This window comes from Gastrolobium bilobum, unplaced genomic scaffold (assembly GCF_033153095.1).
Source record: "Gastrolobium bilobum isolate Gb01-03AN ecotype WA unplaced genomic scaffold, APGP_CSIRO_Gbil_v1 utg10529, whole genome shotgun sequence".
Taxonomy (NCBI): domain Eukaryota; kingdom Viridiplantae; phylum Streptophyta; class Magnoliopsida; order Fabales; family Fabaceae; genus Gastrolobium; species Gastrolobium bilobum.
The window spans coordinates 52,088-74,439 of record NW_026898590.1 but is presented as its reverse complement, the minus strand read 5'-3'; the positions used below and the strand labels follow the sequence as shown (position 1 = coordinate 74,439).

Below are 22,352 nucleotides of genomic sequence, written 5' to 3'. Positions count from 1 at the left end.
CCTTTTTGGTCCCTAACAATATCCACGAAGCCCTTTTTGGTCCCTAGCAATAAAAAAGGACATCGTGGTCCCTAAATTTTACAAATTAGGCCCACGTTAGTCCTTTTGTTAGTGGGGCTCTAACGCCGTTACTAACGTCTCTGACGTGTACCGTTAAATTGCTGAGTCACCATGGAGGAATCCATCTGGTTATAAAACGACGTCGTTTGGTACCTTACTTTTTTTTTCTTCTTCTTCTCTCCAATATAGGTCCCCACCAACACCACCCATTTTCATTACAGTTCACCACCACCATGGTAAATGAAGGCTGGTCAACAAGACTTAAAAATGATAAATGAACACCCATTTAGTCGAGGTTGGCAATGACAGCATCAACAATCTCTTGGGTAGTGCTGTTTCCGCCAAGATCTTTTGTCCTGTTCTTGCACTCTAAAATGACACTATTCATAGCAGTCTCAAGTCTGTCAGCAAAAGAAGAGAACCAAAGATGCCTCAACAACATGGCCGAGGAGAGAAGCAAAGCAACTGGGTGCTAGAAGATAGAGATGAATAATACAATGGAATATTTTATAAAACAGAGCATTAGAATGTAAATGAAAAAAAGATGGTACTGGTACTGTAAATTTGGTAGTTAGCTGCTAGCTAATGCTTAAGCTTGACCTCACCTTTAACAGTGAATGTGATTCTTGAACTCCTCAATCCTAAGAAAAACTCCACAACCTACATGCTGACAGACAACATTATGCCTGCTACAATAAGCTTCATGTAGTGCAATAGTCCTAGTGGGTATGTAATGCTTGCAGTTCCTACACTGTTGAGTATCCATTTCTGCAGATGATATGGAAGATGATGCTTGTTGACCCACTTTTTGGTTGAAATTATCCTGGATCATGACTGATATTTTGTACTTAGTCATTCCCTTAAAGCCATATATACCAATGTTGTACGTCCCTGCACCTAAATTTTTATATTTAGAGGTAAGAATCAAAGTCTTTGAGCCAATATCATGGGAAGACCACTCATGCTGGTGCCGTGTAGGAAATATGACAGGATGTCTAGAAATGAAAAGATCAGTGTCTCCCTCATATGTCTTTGATTCTAATTTTACCTTAACACTAGAATTCCCAGTAGAGATTTTCTCCAGGTGCCATTGTCTATTGAAAATTTATAATACACAAACTTTCCTTCATCTACTATTCTCGTTTGTAAATACAACTGGAATTAAAATATGCTGATCAGTCTTTTCTGAGGATGTATCAGGATCAACTATGTCAACTTCAATATTTGTTTCTAAAACAGATTCACTTGAAACATGGTTATATATTCCATTGTTTTCACTGCATTCATTTTGTTCATAATCCATGAGGTTTACTTGCTTCTTTTATTTTGTTTTTTGTGGAAGTTATTCTTTTTATTACTACTTCTTTGCTCTATTTTCCTTCTATGTGCCTTCCTGCTTGGATTATTACCATCGTACTTGAATATGTTGGCAAAAACTACAAAAAAATAGACAAGAGAATGCTCACTGCAAATAGAATGTCATAGGAATATTTCTTCATTGGAAGCATAATTAGAATGACCGAGACCTCTTCTTGAAAGATTAAATCTTTAATTTTTTATTAAGACATTTTTATGCGCAATTTTTCTCTTTTATCAGGATTAGAGGCAGCATTTCTTTTGTCGATTCCAATGTTTTGAAAATGAAAAATTTTACGGTTGCTCACCTCTATGTTGAGGCTGTTGTTCCATTTGTGATTCTAGCGCCTTCAGAAAATAAAATTTTCCATACATGAGGAGGAAGACCCACTGAACCTTCATCAACAGTGAATTCTAAAACTCCTGAATGGGTGGTCCCCTTTTTCTCTTTATCAGCACCTTTGACGCCTGAAGAGCCTTCCTGATGAACTAACAACAACTGAAAGTACATGGGTGCCTTGTCCAAGGCTTCCACACAACATGAGTGAGATCTTGCAGTCATCCAACTTAACATAATGATGGAGAGGCAGAGGGTGGAGTTTTTCATGGAGGCCGTAATGATGGCGGCAGAGAATGGTAAATCAGGTGAACTGAAATGAGCATGGGTGGTGTTGATGGGGATCTATATTGAAGAGAAGAAGAAAAAAAAAATAAAAAAAAGTAAGATACCAAACGACGTCATTTTTTAACCAGGTGGATTCCTCCATGGTGACTCAACAATTTAACGGTACACCTCAAAGACGATAGTAATGGCGTTAGAGCCCCACTAACAGAAGGACTAATGTGGGCCTAATTTGTAAAATTTAGGGACTATGATGTCTCTTTTTTATTGCTATGGACCAAAACGGGCTTCGTAGATATTGCTAGGGACCAAAAAGGGTATTTACTCATATATTAAAGTCTCAATTACATCAATGTTCTTCCAAAATTTCATATACATGCCAAAGGACATAACTACCAAAATAAACATGATCACGACAATTAGCATGCAACACATACCAATTACTACTACAATGATCATCACTAAGTCCTCCAAAATACATCATATATCTTCAAAATATAAAGGTACAAATGGTGATATAAATCGTAGATACATCTAGCAATCCTAGACATCATGCAATCCAAAACAGGTATATCATATGCTATTATAGGGCAATCTACTCAGGCCTCTTGCCCGACCTGCATCATCCACGCTAATACCTGAAATAGCAGTCCCCATACAGGGTGATATAAAAACTCAATAAACCCAGAGTTCTTGGAGAATTCCTCCAACCCTAGAGTTCACTTCCTGCATAAAGGGTTAGTATCCACATGGCATGAACTGCATCATTTATCCATAGACAATAACAGCAATGATTCAACTACAACATACTTTTGTATTCAAATGGCCAAAGAATTAAACAATTAAATCATCACACATACTCCAGTTGCATCTTAGTCCTTTCCACTAAGCATACAACCTAGCCTCTAGTGCTTGTCCATTGGCCCTTTTTCCAATGACACAACAATACTATATGAATGCAAATCTACCATAACACTAACATTACCACTCAATCATCCATTCCTTAACCATTACCACACAACACTATTGGCTCTGTTATTGCTTGTTGCCTAAAATAAACTTTGGGGTGCAGGAATCCTCCAAAGACCTTTAGTTTATTGAGATATATATGTATATCTCACCCTATGTTGTGGAAACCCCTTTTTTAGATGCTGATTGTGCAGGAGATGTCATGACTCAAAAACTGAACCTCTGACAACCAAAATTCACACTTGAAAAACTTGGCATACAATTGATTATCCTTCAACACTTGCAGGACGATCCTGAGGTGGTCTGCATGCTCTTTGTTATTATTAGAATAGATCAAAATATCATATATAAATACAACCACAAACTGATCCAGATATCGCTTGAACAAACAGTTCATATAGTCCATAAACATTCCCGGAGCATTGTCAAGACTCAGCAATTTTGTCATTCAAACCTCTCTAAAATCTGGCAGCTAGAGACTCAGAATCTGGCATAGCCTTCTTGAAATGAGCATATTTAGCCAACTAATTGAATGTGGTCAGATATTCATCAACAGACATCTCACCCTACACTAGATCATTATACTCTCCTTCTTTCCTTTCCTTAGCATCTCAGTGAAAGTACTTATCAAGAAATTATCTTTCAAACAAAGGATATACAATGGAAAATCCCTGCAACTCTAATGGACGAGAAGTATTCATCCACCAATCTCCAGCATTACCTTTCAGCATATAAGTGGATATAATTGCTTTTGATGATCCCTGCATTCCATCATCCTGAAATCCTTTCTAAATCCTGCAGCCAAGTAGCAGCAACAACAAGGTCATAACCACCCTCAAAAGTAAGCGGTTGGAGCTTCCTGAAAGCATTTAACATTCTCTCTATGGCTTCAACATTATCTATTGCAATAGTATGAACTAATCGTTGCCCTGTATTAGTAGCACCACCACCATGATGTCTAGCCTCACCCTCTGCATCCCTATGCTGTACATGGAGATGGAATAAGTGTATGTGGTAGAGGAGGCAGTGATGGTGGTGGGGGATAGTTCCTCGCTCTACGATCCCTCACAACTCTCAACTCAGCAATCATATGGTTCATCAAAAGTTGATTGGCAGCAATTACATCTTGATTTGTCTTCATTAAAGTCTCATTAGCTTGTCTACTAGTAGCCAACTCTTGCTGCACTCCAGCTAAAGCAACAGCTACAGGATCAGGCTGTCCTGATGAGGCCCCTTCATTATTCTGGGGTCTAACCAAAGCAGCTAAGGTAAGATTTGTCTGATCGTCATTTGTTACCAGAGGTTTCCTATGAGGAACCATGACTCTGAACATGTTACACAAAGGAATGAGTTGATCAGACTTACACTAAGTGGTTACACATGCATTATCATAGTAAAACCTAAAAGTAACTCGTAAGCAACATAATTATTGCAATACATCAAGGAATTCCTTTTCAAAACTGCTCTGATACCATAAAATGTAACGTCCCATCTGCAGCCGATTAATTAACATTCATACGATATTTAGGGCAATAAATTTTAAACTTAATAAATGCAGAAGCTAATTAGTTAACTTTTTCCTTTTTCCTTATGTATTACAATTTTCATCGCTTCTTTGGTAAAAATAAAACGGATAATATAACACCTCACATTTCTAAATCAAATATTAAAATATTAAGTGAGTAATTAAGTGAAGGATTAGTGAAAAATCCTGAAGATTAGGCTAAAATACAAAGAAAGGGCAAAACGATAATTAGCCAACACGCAACCCTAGGAAGATAAAAATTGAGTAGAAGGTCTCAGATGGTAAAAATAACCCTGGAAATGGATTCAGAACGAAAAATTGAGTGGACAGACAAGTTTCAAAAAAATCAGTGAATAGTGTTTTTCGCGGGTAAAAATACTGCGGTACGATTGCACCGTAAAACGTGCCAGTTGAATTTTGAGCTCTTGGTTTCAAATATTAGTTATAAATGGTTTATTGAGTTAGGAAATATGATTTTGATAAAAATTGATGGAATTAAGTCAGTTTGGGGAAGCGTGCCAACGACGCGCGCAATAGCTTAAAACAGTGTTTTCTCCGAATGACCGGAAAACTCCGGATTCATCTGATCAAGTATAATTAAGGGAGAATGGTTAATGTTAAAAATTAGAGTTTCTAAATAGTTTTTGAATTTATGGACGTTTAGTGGAATTAGAGGGGAATTCAAATGAGATTGAAATCGCGTGAGGTGGCGGTGGGACTCACCCCACTTAAACCACTTAAGCCACATCACCCTACCACTATTCACCATCACTTTCCCTTCCGTTTTTCTTGCCAAAACCGTGACCCCCTCCCCTTTTAGACATTTTAGGTTCAAATCTTCATTCCTTGATAAATCCTTCATTTCTCAACCGAATCGAGTGATTTTTGTGTTGAAATTTATTGGAAACAACCTTCCAAACACATTGGTAGTATCCATTCACCTTGAAACCCTCTATTTGGTGAGATATTTTCCATTTACAGCCACGAAATTTTGGAGAAAAATGGATGTTCATGGAGCATTTTGAGCTTCCATTGCTTGGAGGAGTCTTGGGGTAGCTTCTATCCTTTGTTGTGAGTATGTTTCCATCCTATTTACATGGTTTAATTGTGATTCAATTTTAGGAAACCTAAATCTTGATTTGATGATGTGTTGTGTTAGGGAGCTCAATTGGAAAATGTGTATTAGATGATAATGTGTTAGAATGATGTGTTAGAGCTAGAAATGCGATGAAATTTATTGGTGAAAAATATGAATTTATAACTTAGAAATTTTGAGGATTGTCATGACTTGGATTTTTGGAAATGTGTTAGGATTGATTAATGAGTTGTTGTATGATCGTATGATGATAAAATAGGATGATAGAAGGTGTTGAATGATTGAAATTGATTGGAAACTCCTTGGAGTGTCATAGGACACAATTCGACCTTTTGAGGAAAATGATGTTGAAAAATGATTCGAATGATGAATTGTGTAGTTATATGGTACTTAGATGGGTTGTGTGGTGGTTAGAAAGTGTTAGAATCAATGGAAAATAATAACTTGTATTTAGGGACATAAATGAACCTAGAGTGAATTATTTAGCAAAACGATGAGTAAAAGACGTAAAACGGAAAAACGACACTTAAATTGGCCTCTTGGCAACCTAAGGAAGCATAATAAAATGAGAAGAAAATTTAGAAAAATAAATCCTAAAATAACACTACAAGGGCCGAACCATCATGGTGATGGGAAGGATTTTTGTGTTTTTTCGCGTTTTGATGTAAATTGACGTATACTGATGGTTGTACATGGTTGTATAGGTTGTCGTACATCTACTTGAATCCTGAACAGTGAATCAGTGCATTGTCCTTGGTCCTGGACCAAGTGGATTGAGGTAAGTGATTGTATTATGCATGTGAAATTGAGATTTGGCATGCATTTTGTGAACTTTGAGGAAGTGGGAACGTCCTATGTGTAGGCGTTCTGTTGAGTAGCAGACTTGGAACTTAAGCTGCTGCGGAGCTAAGTGAGAAAACTATTTAAGGTAACCTCTTGGTACTGGGGTTTGTTCCCCTTTTCTGTTCCACCTTGCCAGTTGATGGCAACGGTAGGAAGTGTATATGAGTAGTGTAGAACACATGAGCATGCATGCATTATTACAGTGGGTACTTATGTACCGAGTCTCTGGCCAGTAGACAATTTTTCTTAGCCTTCGAGCAGTTTCGGACTTCCACTGGATAGGTCACCGAGAGGGAGTTCCAGTTGACCGAGGGTCATGGTGTGTGATCCGGGTAGGAGCACACTTGGAATGTCTCTGGCGTTTTGGATGGTTGGGGCATCATGGTTGTGGTTTTTGGAACGCACCTTGGATGATACCCATAGGCTTATATATGCCCAGGGCGTACGTGGTATTGGTAGCTACCATCCCGTATCGTCGTAGTTTGTATCTCTATATTCCCCGTTTCTCTAAAACCCTTGCTATATCCCGTTTTAAAAAGTGGTTGTTGTATTCTATTCATATGCATCGAAGTGAACCATTGGGCGGAGTTTTCTCTAGAACCTCTGGGTTACTGAGATATATTCGTATATCTCACCCCGTCTCGGGGCATTTATTTCAGGATGTACCTGTGGCATTGGAGTAGCGGGCAAGAGGCCCGCAGAGTGATAGAGGAGCATTTTCAGTATTTGACATATTGTTCATGTTGGCATGCCTAAGTCTAGTAGTTTGTATCATTTGAACTTATGTTTGAATTTGTAATTGAAGTTATAATATTGTAAAGGGTAATTTGAAGTTGAAGTTGTAAGTTGTAATATTTAAGTATATGTTGTAAATGTAAAAGAGATGCATGATATACCAGGATGGAAGGACTTTAGGCCTATGTTAGAGTTATGATTATATGCTTATATTGTGAAATTACATGTAAAGGGGACCTTTGTGATTGAAACAAGCAAGGATTATAATGTGAGTTATATAGTATAAACTGTGTAATAAATATAAACTGGATTGGGTTGTAAGTGCCCCAAGGCGTTGTTGGTCCTTGTGTGTGCCACCCATTGGATTATTACTGTATTATTGTTGGATTATTAGGTACTTTGAGGCATTAGTGAGCTTGTACAAATTTGGGGATTATTGGAAAAACAAAGGAAAGTCTGGCGAATTTTCTGTAGAATTTGCAGATTTTTAGGCGAACTTCGGGAGAGAATATCTCCCTCTATAGAGGTCCAATAGGGACGTGCCATACGCTACTTTGAAGCTTGAGATGTCCCCTATATGGTGTTAAAATATGATCCAGTTCTGGGTTGTACGCAGCCCTGTGGAATTTATTGAGTTCGGACGGTCCAGGGACCTCTGATGCAGGGGCTGTTCTGGCCAGTTTTTGGGAATTTGATTCCCACTTCGTCTCTTAGTTAAATTGAGCGTGTGATACACCAAAATGAAGTTTGAGATGTCTAGTTTGTAGGATAAAAATTTCAGAGCAATTGGATGAGTGGATTGTGCGCAGTAATTCGAGAAGTGTAAGTGGTTTTGGTGCTATTTTGGGGTTGGTTGGCTGTTTTGCTTATCCAACTTCAAACGACGATAATCGGAGGAAATGAGCTCCGAATTGAGCGTGTGATAGCTTGTTGAAAAGGAAATTAAGTAAGACAAAGATATAATATGAAAAGAAGGTTTGGTTGTGAGCGGTGTGTTCGAAGAAAATTGATGAGTGAACCATGTTCGAAAAGGTAAAAACGTAAAGCTTGGTAATTGGCTAAGTGGGTTTATGGGAATCCCTTAGTAACTTATAATAAGTATATTGTGATGTAAAAATAGATAAAATAAATATTCCGCAAGAGTTAACAGTTATAGTCACAGCTTTTAATTATTACGCGTTTTATTGTTTTAAATGCTCGCGTAATAATCGGAAAAAGTTTATTCGTATTTTTGTAAATGAATTGCTGTGATTGTAACTGCGCTTAATATCATAATTAATGTTAACAATACCGGTACGTAACAGGCTGTTACAGATAACATTAATTTTGTATTTCGGACCATTGGGGATAATTCTAACCATGATAATTTCAACCCGATTGACAGTTTAATATAATCTAAGAATAAATCATATTACCCAGCCATCCATGGCATATGCTATCTCATTCATAACATGTCTCAAAATACTATCCATGAAGCTACTTACGTGATTACATCAACCAACCAAAAGAGATGTAATTAAATAAGTAACCTAGACATATGCAGACATAACTAACAAAATAGATAAACTATCAACACGATATAGACATCTTCTATACTCATCAAAAGAATACGTGGCATATATATCTCAAAATAATAACACATGTCATATACAAAATGAAATGTCAATCAAATCACAACTATCAAGTCAGATAGCATCTCTCCTCTGGTCTCTTGCCACGCGATGCCTCAGTAACCTCTGCTACTGTATCTGAAATGGCAATCCCCATAACGCAGGGTGAGATAATATAATTACCTCAGTACGCTAGGGATCCTTGGAGGGCTCCTCCACCCCTAAGCTCACTTCTGCCATAACCATAAGTATAAAATTCCTGCATGCATCAGAATATGTATGACAATGCAGTGTGCAAATAATAGATCCTACTGGTCAGAGAATATAACAAGATGCATTACACAAGGAAACACCGTCTTATGCCTCACACAAGGAAACACCGTCTTGTATCACCCACAAACATTCATACATATACATGCAACATATAACAATTCATATCCGCATACCATATGAAAGAATCACCCTCCCTTAGAGTTTGGTGGAACAAATGCGAGATTAACACAAAGTCACAATCATGATCTCTTACAAAGTCACGACCTAGTTCTAAGATGTGAAGACAATCACTATTAATTTATACTAGTCTACCACATTTAATTAAACCTTATCTATTATTTATTTAAGCCTTCAAAGCTTTTCACTTAACACATACCCAATGGCTAATTAAATTTTGACTTAAACTTACTCTTTATGTAAGTTTCAAGGAAATTAGGTTTTCAACCCAAAGTTGTTTCCAATGAAATCTCTTCAACCACTGGGTCACTTTGCTCAAAATTACATAATCAATAACATGAATAACCATTAATTTCCATCATCAAACTCCTTCCAAACCTTAAATATCATAAGAGTTAATACTTTTTGATGACTAAAATCTCAAAGTGGTCTAAATGGTGAGCTCATTGATTTTTCCTTATCAAGAAACAATCTTAAGCATACTTTGCAGAGGAACATTCATCTAAATCACTCTTTAACTCATCACACCATTAAAATTTCGAATTTACTATTAATCAAAACCTAAAATTCTTAAAATTTCATGGAAACAAGAAAAGAGAAGTGATTCCTTACCATAATATACCCAAGAATGAAGGGAAAAACTTACATCAAGCTCCATCAAAATCCATATTTTCCATGAAATCCGAAATCTTGGGGGAAGAAGAACTCTCGCTACAGTGAACCCCACACAAAAGTATAGGTACCAATGTATTCCTCTTGAAATTTCTAACAAGTTTGACTTTGAAACCAAGTGATTTAGAGGTCTTTAGCTCTATTAATTTTGGAAATTTTTCAAGTTTTCTTGTGATGAAGAGTGCCTCTAAGAAAGAAAATGAGGGACAGAGAGAGAGAGAGTGCTTTTGTTTGCTTAAGTGAGTTCAAATAATTCAAGTGGGTATAAACTTATTTATCCTGCTCACTTAACTCATATTCCAACATAACACTTTGGTTTACAATATTTTTGTGGTAAAATTTCCACATTTACTTTTTACTTTTGGATAACTTTGCCTACCTACATTTTTATATATTAATTGTCATCTTAAATCATTTTTTACCAAAGGTAACTTTATTTGTTTTCTTATACTTTCTCCTCTAATTATTCTTCAATATTGTGATAAAGTCATTAATCCATAATTAAATCCATAATTATATGTGATGGTTATTATATGTTGCAATATGTTGGAGGGAATAAATTAAAATTTTCCTTTTTCTATTTTCATTGTCTTGGTTTTTTTTTTTGGCCACAACTTGATTCAAAATATAATTGCATAGCTTTAAGCGAGCCTTGGTATTTGGCATGCGTTTGCAATAAGAATCTCAGTAGATAATTGGTGACACGATATGTTTTGCAATCGAGAAAAAAATATTTGTAAGAATACCCGATAACATTAATAATAATCTGTGTACAAGAAGATTATTACTTATTGAATCAAGAAACGTAGACAATGTGTGATTGTGTGTTGTTTTTTTTTCTTTTTTCTCATCAAAATTATTTTGTAGAGTAGTCAATGAAATGAATATTTTTTATTTAATTTTTCCTATTTTGAAAGTTAAAAGTCAACATACAAAACCGAAACAACTGAAATATGTTTTCTAACTTTGACTTTAAAAACTAAAAAGTAGATATAACTTTTAGAGCTATTTTTAAAAAACAAACATTATGCAATATTTTTTTTATTCTAAAAATTAAAAATCTATTTTTTGAAACAAAATTCAAACAGACCCATAGTTTCCATATTGAACTTATCAAAAGAACGAAGGTGAAGATATTTTCCTTAAAGATGAAGTATATCAAAATAAGAGTGACTTTAGATATATAAATAATATTTTACTGGATGATCAGCTATACATAAGACATGTCATTATATTAAACAACATATTTGTATATATCCTTTTTGAGCAAATAAAACAGATGATTCTAGACATACAACCTAATATATTACATATTTCTAGTATTTGAAAACTTGGACATTATCCTCTATAAAGTAGTAGCAATTGGTGGTGATCAACTCTATGTAGTAAAACCATGCTTGTCTCCAGTAAGGATTGATGTACAGAGTCGCTGCAATTGCCAACAATGCTGATGTGTATGACACAACAAAGCTCACATAGAAAACATACATGTCAATTGAACTATCATTGTCCCCATCAATGTACGAGCCATTTGGTAAAGTAGCAGGTGGCTCTTCAAGAGCATTGCAACTTTTGGGTAGTGGAGGTCCACAAAGAAAAGGATTGCCCTCATAGCTACTTTCGTCAAAGGTAATAAATTGGCCTTTCCTTTCGGGTGTTGCACCAGATAAGTTGTTGTGTGCCACGCTGAATACTTCAAGGGAATTTAACTCATTTAGTTGAGGAGGGATTTTGGAACTCAACCTGTTAAATGAAAGATCAAAGCTCTCTATCTGCGCCAAACTAGAGAATGTAGCTGGGATCTGCCCTGTCAGGTAGTTGTACGATAAGTTCAAGGCTCGAATTTTTGTCAAGTTTCCAAGCTCTGAGGGGATACTACCTGTCAATTTGTTGTAGGATAAGTCAATTCCACTCATATAACCAAGTATCTCCCCTGTATAAGTGTAGGAAATTGTCTTTGTAGTGAAGTCTGCTTGCTCTCGTATATCTGAAAGTGGATTGTTAATATAATCATTATAGCCAAGAATTCCAACTTCCATGTCGAGAGAGCCCTCATTCTGAAACGGTATTTTTCCCAAACAACTTGGTATTGGACCAGAAATATTGTTATGAGAAAGATCTAGGATTGTTAAAGTCATCAGTTGGCATATTTGCTTTGGTATCTGCCCTGAAAAGTGATTACCTTTCAAAAGGAGAATTTTCAAACTTGTATTACTGAGTTCTTCTACCAAGTAGTTAATGCTGGTAGGTATTTCATTATATCTAAGGTCTAGTATCATTAAACTATAGTAACTAGAACCTTTTTTGAACATCTTCTTTGAAAAGCCACTGAACCTATTGTTGCTCAAATAGATGTATTCCACGGAAGAATTGGCAAAAGATGGTATAAGACCAGTGAAATTATTTTGTGAGATATCCAAATAAGCTAGAGATTTAAGTTCCACAAATTCTTTTGGAATAGATCCTTCAAGATGATTGTTGGACAATGAAAGTAACATCAAGTTTGAATAATTTCCTACCAAACTTGGAAGCTTTCCCACTAAATGATTATTGCTTATATTCAGGATTGCCAATGAAGTGTTAAAAAGGCTACCCGGGATGCTACCAGAAAGGTTATTGCCATCCAAATACAACAACTTCAAGTATTTCAAAGTTGTCAAAGTGGGAAACACAGGTCCATCCAGCATATTGTTTGAAAGTTTCAAGAATACGAGCTGAGACCTAACCCCAGATATGTTCATTGGTATTTCTCCAGACAAATAATTATTTGATAGATCCAATACTTTCAATAAGCTCATTTGGCCCAACTCACCAGGAATTAAACCTTGGATTTTGTTCATAGACATCTCCAGAGATTGCAAATTTGGAAAGATTGAACTAATATTTTTTCCAGGGATCCGACCAGTTATGACATTTTCAGACACATCAAGTCTCCAAAAGTTGAGAAGGGGACGCGATGGTAGCTGGAAAGTACCAGTAAAAGAGCAATTTCTAATAAGGAGTTTAGTCATTTTTGTGTTGTTTTCCAACAACCATTTTGGAAACTCTCCTTCCAACTTACAACTAGTGAAATCCAGACTTGTCAAATTGTACTGGTAAAGAAGAAAACTAGGAAGCAGAAGAGACTTACTCTCAGTTGTTGAAGACAAACTAAGCACTTGTAACTGAAATTTTGGAATCCAAGTTGGCAAACTAGCTTGTGAGTCGAGTATGACTCTGTTGCCTTCACCATAGATGAACTTGAGGTTAGAATGATTGGCGAATGGTGTGAATGAAACAGGGACATCAAATTGGTTTTCTTCAAAACCAAAATACTCAAGTTATGAAAGGCTTGCAATATTGGAATCAAAATTTCTAGAGAACTGATTATGAGAAAGTTCCAACTTCCGGAGAGATGTCATGTTAACAAAAGATGAGGGAAGTGGACCCTCAAATTTATTGTAGCTTAGATCTAACTCTTCCAGCTGCTTAAGCTTGGACCAATCTGAAAAATGAAATTTTAACAAAAATACCATCTTAGAAGGGAGATAATGTAAAGGACATAAATACATTCAAACAAGGTATCATTTAACATGACCACAAAAACTTTTCTACACACACAATATTTTGTGGGACCCGCATGTTTTAAAAAAAAAATCACGGCACGCAAAACGAATCTCTATAACATAACACAATCATTTTTCCTATAATATAACTCTTATAAAACCCTTCAAACAAACTTAAAACAAAAAAAATTTGGGCAGAAGAAATACGTGTTGCATAACGTAAAAGGTAATTAATAACTGAAATGAATAATACAATTACCTGCAGCAGGAAGGGAGCCATTTATCTCACATTCCACCATAGACAAAACTTTCAAAGAAGTCAATTCCCCAATACTTTTGAAAAACTCTTTTTCCAGGTTAGAACTGTCGTCCAAAGCCAAGTGTTCTAGGTTACTTAAATCACCAAAATCTACACAAAAAATAACATTAATCTTAATTTAACAAAAAAAATAAATATGAAATTACCTCTAGCAACAATTGTTCCTTTAAATTCGTTGTGTCTCAAAGACAGCACCCTAATAGATGAGAAAGCTTGTAATGACTCCCGTAGCTTGTTTCCATTTATCTTATTACCATCTAAAACAAGGACATCCAATCTTCTTATAGTTTTTGAGCCTGAAAGATGTAAGGTGGGTTAAATGTAAACTGCTTAAGCAGAATATGACAAAGCAAATGCATCTCCACTAAGTTCAACAAGGGGATAAGTAGATCTCGTTACAAATGCAAATACAGGAACTTTCAGCTAAATATTGGGATTGAGCAGCTAGTATCATGAATTTATCCGATGTATGTGTTGTCCATCACTAAACAATTGTAACATCATGAAGACAGCCGGTTAAATTTTTCTAGAGTAAATACCCTTTTCGGTTCTTAACAAATTTTATGATACCCGCTTCAGTCCCTAGCAAATAAAAATGTTATTTGTGGTCCTAAAAATTTCAAAATGGATTCATTTTCGTTCTTTCGAGGGACTAATGTGGATCTTTTTTGAATTTGTAAAGGACCACGATTTTAACTAAATGGGTCCATTTTGAATTTCTTAGGGACCACTAATAGCCTTTTTATTTGCTAGGGACTAAAGCGGACATTGTGAAATTTACTGAAGATCAAAAAGAGTATTTACTCATTTTTTTAATATCAATTGCTACCTTGATGGATGAAAAAATTGCTGATTTGATTAAAGCCTAAATCGAGAATCTTCAACTTGGTTAAAGCCGATAAACCTGCCAGAGATAAACAACGATTTGATTATTATATTGTTATTCATACATGGTAATATTTTTTCCACTTATAAAATAGAAGTATAAGATCAGAAAATGTGCCTTGGTCTAACAGAAACCACAACATAAATATAATAGGCAGGCAATAAATAACGCTTTGAGAACCGGAAATCATAGGAAGTTAAATATGTAATGAGAAAAAGACAGAATGAGATAATAAATAATTAAAATTAATATTAATTTGATGTGATATAAAAAAATATTAACTTTTATTTATATTAAAAGAGAATGTTATACTTACAATCTTTACAACCTTGGCTATGTATTTCGAAGAATACATGAGTTGATGTTTGTATTCCCCGAATGCATAGACAAGATTGTAAAGAAAAAATGTTGCAAGTACATATATCCTTCCTCTATATTAAATTAGAGACATCACCATAACATACTAAATAGAAATTTCCTTGCACACAATCGAATATAGCAAAAAAATTCAAACTTTAAATTCATCAAGAAGCTTCAAACAATTGAAACACTTTAGGAATTATAAGGGACTTATATTTAATGTTGGTATGAGTCAAATCCAATCATCAGAAGATATCAAATAAAAGAGTTCTAAATTTTTTTAAGCAATTTGATAGAGGAATACTAATGGACAGATAATATTACTCTGGTATCATAATTTAAATAAAAAAGGAGAAAAAGAATAGCATAATTTAATAAATACTCTATGCACCCGATTTTTTTTTTTTTTTTCCAAATATAATCCAGCATTACTGACCACTAATAACAGTACTCAAAAAGAATAAGAACATGTTCTCGTAGAGCCATATTAACTCTAATATAATAAATTATAGATCATGACTGTTGGGTTATTCAAGTGTGAAGAGTTTCATATTAGTTGGTAATAGGCTAAATAAAGTGGATATAAGTGGAAGGACCCATGAACTCAATGCCTTAAGATTTTAGGTTGAGATATGGTGTTGGATCCATTTGGTATTGTTGGTCTAACTTAGTCCATTGGTGATTGTCCCTGGCTATGGGCTCCTTCTGAACCCGCCTAAATCTGGTATTAGAACCCGGTTAAGCTCAGACTAGCTAGGTATTTAGCTCATTGGTAGTGGTCCCCTACCACAGGCTCTTCTTGGACTCGCCTGATAGTGGTACCAGAGCCGAGTTGAGCTCGAGCTAGCCTGGTGTTAGAATAGAGGTGGGTTTGAGTACTTGGGCCCAAGGTACTCAGTTGAGGGAGAGCATATCAATGGTGGATTTCACACACGAGGGGTAGATTGTTGGGATATTCAAGTATGATAAGTCTCACATTGGTTGATAATGGGCTAAGTGTAGTGGAAATAAGTGGATGGACCCATGAACCCAATGCCATAAGATTTTAGGTTGAGACATGGTGTCGGATCCACTTGGTGTGGTTGGCCTAGCTTAATCCATTGGTGGTCGTCCCCTGCCATGGGCTCCTCCAGGACCCGTTTGACAGTGGCATCAGAGCTGGGTTAGGCTTGGGCTAGCTAGGTGTTTGGCTAGAGGCGAGTTTAGTACTTTGAGCCTGGTACTCGGAGAGAAGGGGAGCATATCAAATTGAGGAGAAGATTGTTGGAAATTTAAGTGTGATAAGTCCTATATTAGTTGTTAATAGGCCAAGTAAAGTCCATATAAGTGGGAGGACCCATCTACCCAATGTCTTAAGCTTTTGTGTTGTGACATGGTGTCAGATCCACTTGGTATGGTTAATATAGTTTAGCCCATCGGAGGTGATCCCCCGCCACGAGCTCGTCTTGGACCGGTCGCCTGACAGTGGTATCAGAGCCGGGTTAGGCTCGGGCTAGCCATGTGTTTAGGTTTATGGGTTAGACACCACTATAGCAAGTGAGTCCAACACCACATCTTAACCCAAAATCTTAAGGCATTGGGTTTATGGGTCCTTCCAATTATATATACTTGACTTAGTCCATTACCAACCAATATAGGACTCTTACCACACTTGAATATTCGAACAATCTCCCTCCGCAAGTGTGAAACCCATCATTGACATGCTCCCCTTCAACTTAGTACCCAGACCCAAATACTCAACCCACCTCCTAAGCTAATCAGTAGGCTAGCTCGAGTCGAACCCGACTCTGTCGTAGGCAGGTCCAGGAGAAGCCTGTGGCGGGAGATCACCACCAATGGGCTAACCTAGACCAACCATACCCAGCTAAGTCAAGGATCTCCAAAGGCCTTAGTTTTGATATATCTAGCAATATATATAAAGATTAGTGTTTGAGAGAAATAGTATAAAACAATTGAAGACCCATCACTTACAAGCTTAAGCTAAGCTTTCAGGTGAGATGATTTTCTTACATGAAATCAGAGTTAAGGTGACTATGGGGTCACGAGTTTGATCCTCACCAAACCTATTTTTTAGTGGAATTAAGTTATCTTATTTAGCCTAAAATATTATTAGATATAATAAAAGATATTATATAATGGCTTTTTTATTTTCTAACATAAGTAGGTAGTGCTGACCCCTAATATCGACAGATCCTGCCAATTAATTGTAGCTTAAATATCAAGAGATTTGAGACGTCGCAACGCTCTTAGAGATGAAAGAATATTGAAATTGTTTAACTCAGCCCAAGGACTTGTAACCCGGTTGGCCATGCAAATCCTTCATTATATAATTAAAAATTGAAAATATACAGTTATGACCAGTTCCCACTAAGACTAAGGAACATGTTCTCATAGAGCCACTCTAATATAATAAATTACAGATGATGACAACAAACCTAGAAGCCGTAGGATACTCTCATTCAAGTTGTTCCCACGTAAGACAAGGATCTCCAAAGACTTCAGTTTTGATACATCTAGCTATATATTTAAAGATTACTGTTAGAAAGAAATAATATAAAATCATTGAAGACTTGTCACTTAGAAGTTTAAACTTTTAGGTGAGATGATATCAGAGTCAAAGTAATCATAGAGTCAAAAAGTTTGATTTTTACTGATCCAATTTTCTGTTTGAAATTAAATCAAGTAAACAAAAAAAAAAAAAATGAGTCCGTACAATATTTACACTTCAAGTCCAAATGACTTTTGCACAAGAGAACTAATTAAAAAGATATAATATAAAATCATTCAAGTTCGTTCACTTACCACTCTAAGCTATTGGGTGAGATGGTTGTTATCAATTACAATTACATATATTTTTCAACCAAAATCGAATGATCGAAGATTTATAATATGCAAAGTGTGACATTACTATGAATTGATCTCGGAGTCATTTGGCTATTTCTTAAATTTAAAGACTTCAGGGATGAAAGCCCACTAAGAGCAGATCCAATATCACTTTCATTGAAGTTGTTGTAGGACATGTCAAGGACCTCAAGATTCATTAACATGGGTACTTTGTTGAACCGAACATCCAAGACTACCAGCTTATGTTGCGTAGCGACACACTCTCCAAGGTAGACCTTACATTCGACACAAGAAGTTCTATCTTCTCTTCTAGCCAGAAAGAAATCAATCTGACTACGATTATGGCCACTATGATAAGTGATTAGGTGTGACTCCCTTTTTTGAAAAAATGTGTTCACTAACATCAAATCGTAGGCTAGTGCAACATTCAAGATATCTTCTCCAGTCTCGTTTCTCGTCCCATAGCCAAAACCTCCATGGATTCTATCAAAACCTCCATTGCTTTTACCAACATGACCATTTAGATCTCCTCCTACGAAAATCTTCTCCTCTCGAGGTATTCCCCTCAAAACCTCCTCCAAGTCTTCCCAAAATTGGCTTTTATCAGTTGGTTGCAATCCAATTTAGGGTGCATACACACTGAGGATATTCAGGATTAAGTCACCCACAATAAGCTTAACCAGAATAATCCTGTCGCCTTTCCTTTTGACGTCCACAACTTTATCTCTGAGACTTTTATCGATCATAATTCCAACACCATTTCGACTCTTGTTCATACCTGTATACCATAACTTGAAACCAGTTCCATCCACTTCCTTGGCCTTTTCTCCAGCCCACTTAGTTTCTTGCAAACAAACAAAATTCACTTTCCTTCTAGCAAAAACATCTGCCAACTCCCTCAGTTTACCCGTTAAGGTTCCTATGTTCCAGCTTCCCAATCTCATCCTTAACCCCTGGGCTGTGCTTGCCCGCCACGCTCGCCCATCTGCGTGTTGGGACCCTGGCATACTTCTCACCAAATCCGGGTGAAGACCTGGCGCCTTGCCTTGGGGCAAGGACCCTAGCCCACTTATCACTACACCCCGGGCCCGATGCAGCGCCTTGCCTTGTGGCAAGGACCCTTGCCCATTTTTCGCTACACCTGGGGCCCGATGCAACGCGTCGCTATGAAGGGTACGCCCCAACGAAAAATCATATAGGTTCATCACATAAAAATATAGCTGTTTTTTACGGCCGGTTCGCAACACCTGACGCCAACCCTCCTATAATAGCCCATCTTAATTAATTAGTAAATCAAGTGTAATTAATTAATTAAACATGTTTTAGTGAGTGAAATTAAGTATAAGGCTTAATTAAATGAATCTGAGTCACTTTGGAGTTAAAAAGTGTACTCAGTGAAAATTAAGGGGTATAAATGGGTACTGGCAAAAGTACCCAAAATATAAAAATAAAAATAGTAATATTCCTAGAATAATATTCCAGACTTTTGGGTAAAGTTTGGTAATTATTGGAGTTGAATAGATAGACGAACCAATACCCGCTTAAAGCCACTTAACCAATGTTAAGTGACCAAAAGCCAAAAGTGAACCCATTTTCCCCCTGCAACCCGTCGAGAAAGAAACAGAGAGAAGAAGAAGAAGAAGGAGAAAAGAGGAGGAAGGAAGGGAGGAAGAGAGAGAGAGATCAAACCTTGATGGTTTTGGATGATTCAAAAGCCTAAATCGCTTAGAATCTCGCCCTCTTTCATAATCCAAGCTTAGTTTTAAGTGGGGAGCTTTGTGTGGTGGGATATTGGCTCTCAAAAATTCGGCCCTTTGGAGAAATTTGGGGTTTTGAGAGTTTCTACCTCCATTGAAGCTTGAGGAGCCATCAATCCTTGGTTGTGTGACCATTGGTGGTAAGATTCTAACCCTTGAACCTCATAATTCCTTGAAATTTGCATGAGTTAGGGTTTGTGAATAGTAAATTGGGATTTTTATGAAATGTAGTTGAATTAGCTATGTTCTAGGAAGAATGGAGCTTAGAGCATGTTATGGAAAATGCTAGGAATGTCATTTAATCGGTGGAAATGAGCCTAGATAGTCATTTGATAATTGTTCATAATATTGGAAAATTCATGCTTGGATTGGTTAGTATTCTAGCATGTTGAACAATTAGTGAGTTGAATGATTGATTGGATCCTTGTGATGTCTAGGATTGAGACATTTGGACCAACCGTGAGTGATCAACCATTGGAGCAAGCTATGGAGCTTGAATAGCTCATTGGAATTGGTAAGCTCACACTTGTGTGGTGTTTTGAATTGAACATTTGATGGTTGATTGTGAAATACTCTTGGATGCAATGTGTTGATTGCATTACACCATGTGTAGGTGTTGGTTTTGGAGTAGAGTATTGTTGACATTGGTGAAGAACAAAGGTCGACTGAAGCATTGAGGTAAGCCTTCGGACCTTGGGTGTAATTCCCTTGATTGTTCCACCAAGCCCTGAAAGGGTAGTGGTGATTATAGTGTATATAAATGCAATAAAATAGTGTAATGCTTTGTTATACGTATGTGTATGCATTTGGTGTGGCATAGGATGGTGTTTCCCTATGTGGGTATGTGGCATGACGATGCGTAAATCATACTTGGTAGTTAGCTGGCCAGTAGGACTATTTGCATCTGAGTTTCCTTAGGACAGCTTGAGAGCTCGAGGGATTTCTCCTGGAGATGTATTGCACTTTGCATAGATATGTATTTACTGCATTATTATTGTTATTGCTATTACACTGATATGGAACTGTGGGGTGGAGAGATGCTCCAAGGACCCCTGGTTTACTGGATATATTCGTATATCTCACCCCGTGTTGTGGGGACCCCCTTTCAGGTAAGGATGCTGCAGGAGCCTCTGGTGGCAAGTGGCCATACCTAGATTATGCATAAAATATGGCACTTCTTTGAGTTTATGCATGCCTTTTGTAGTTGACATGTATAGGATTTTATTTTGAAAGCCCATGATCATTTGTATATCTTGATTCATTGGATGAACTTAGCCTATGCTCATGCCTTTGGTTACACCTTTCGTTGATGGGAGCCAAGGGAATGATCATAGTGTTTTGTAAGCTAAGTTCTATGATTTGTAAAGGATATGTAATGTAAATGATGCCTACTTGGAATTCAATATATGCATGCTTGTTATGTATTGAGTTGTTGAATTGGTTGGGCTGAAAATCAATTAGGTACCCTCTTCGTTTAAACTGGTAAACGATGAGAAAACAAAGGTCATGCTGCCCAAATTCTAGCTAAATCTCATGAGGAGAGGTTGGATGAGTGCTAGGATTTAGTCTTGGGGCATGGACATTTGGGGTTTGTAATGGGGATGCATTTTCCCCTAGGCTTGGACTTGAGAAATGTGGGAATTGGAATTCCCTGGCAGCGCGCTTAAGCGCCCAGGAGCGCGCCCAAGCGCCCTGCTGCCCCTGCGAGTGCCAATGCATTCTGCCTCCTTGCGCTGGAGCGCCCAAGTGGGGGCTTAAGCGCCCAGGATTGCGCGCTGGAGCGCCCTGGCGTGCGCTTAAGCGCCCTTTGCTGCAGAAAGTTGGGTGGCTTACTGCCCCCTCGTGTTTTAGCGCCCAGGGTGGGGCTTAAGCGCCCAGGGTTGCGTGCTTGAGCGCCCTGGTCCGCGCTTAAGCGCCCTTCGCCACTGAAGGAGGAGATGCTTCTGTCTCTGCGCGCTAAAACGTCCCCGTGGGAGCTTGAGCGCCCAGGATAGCGCGCCTGAGCGCCCTGTTGCGCGCTTAAGCGCCCATCCACACTGGAATGCCTGATGCTTACTGCCTCCGTGCGCTTAAGCGCCCAGATGGAGGCTTTAGCGCCCGATAGCGCGCGCTTGAGCGCCCGGTAGCGCGCTGAAGCGCGCGGGGCCTGTGACCAACACTCTCTTGTGTTGCTTCAAATTGTCCTAACTTGGACTACAGTGCTCCGATTTGAGCACGGTTTGAAGCCACGGGTAGCTAATGAAGAAACCTACAATATAGTAGAAGTATTGAACTAAACAAGAAGTAAATTAATGGTTTAAAAATGGGAAAGGAACATGATGTTAAGCTTAATTTATCTGTTTCCGCAAAGTAATATGGTTATGATCACGAAAATGGGTATTATACGTTCGGTACGTTTTAAAATGAAAAATTTATCCGGATTTTAATTGAACCCATGTGATTGTAACTGCGCTTAATATCATAATGCGATGTTAACAAACCGGTTCTAGAACGGGGTGTTACACCTCCTCCTTTTCCCTGGCTTGGGACAGGCCATGCATGCAAGCACACATGGGCGGAGTTAAACATTAATATATATATATGGGAAAAATATTTCTCAAGCAGCTTGAGATAAGTTTATCTCCGGCTACTCAAAACTACGTCGTTTTATTTATTTATTTTCTTATATTAATTGATTCACATTTGAATTGTTATTATTGCCTT

At 37.3% G+C, this 22,352-nt stretch overlaps 1 protein-coding gene and 1 long non-coding RNA gene across 2 annotated transcripts; one reads left to right on the top strand and one right to left on the bottom strand.

Moving 5' to 3' along the window:
* Positions 1–11,254: 11,254 nt before the first annotated feature.
* Positions 11,255–18,095, bottom strand: LOC133317539 (cuscuta receptor 1-like). Its single transcript, XM_061519406.1, is given in 5 exon segments — positions 11,255–13,422; positions 13,743–13,892; positions 13,949–14,098; positions 14,632–14,718; positions 17,957–18,095. Coding segments are annotated over 5 exon segments (2,694 nt in total).
* A 1,423-nt stretch (positions 18,096–19,518) lies between these two features.
* On the top strand, positions 19,519–20,858 carry LOC133317535 (uncharacterized). Its single transcript, XR_009752335.1, has 4 exons — positions 19,519–19,789; positions 20,087–20,163; positions 20,263–20,327; positions 20,759–20,858. It is a non-coding gene; the product is annotated as an uncharacterized LOC133317535 (long non-coding RNA).
* The last annotated feature ends 1,494 nt before the right edge of the window (positions 20,859–22,352 follow it).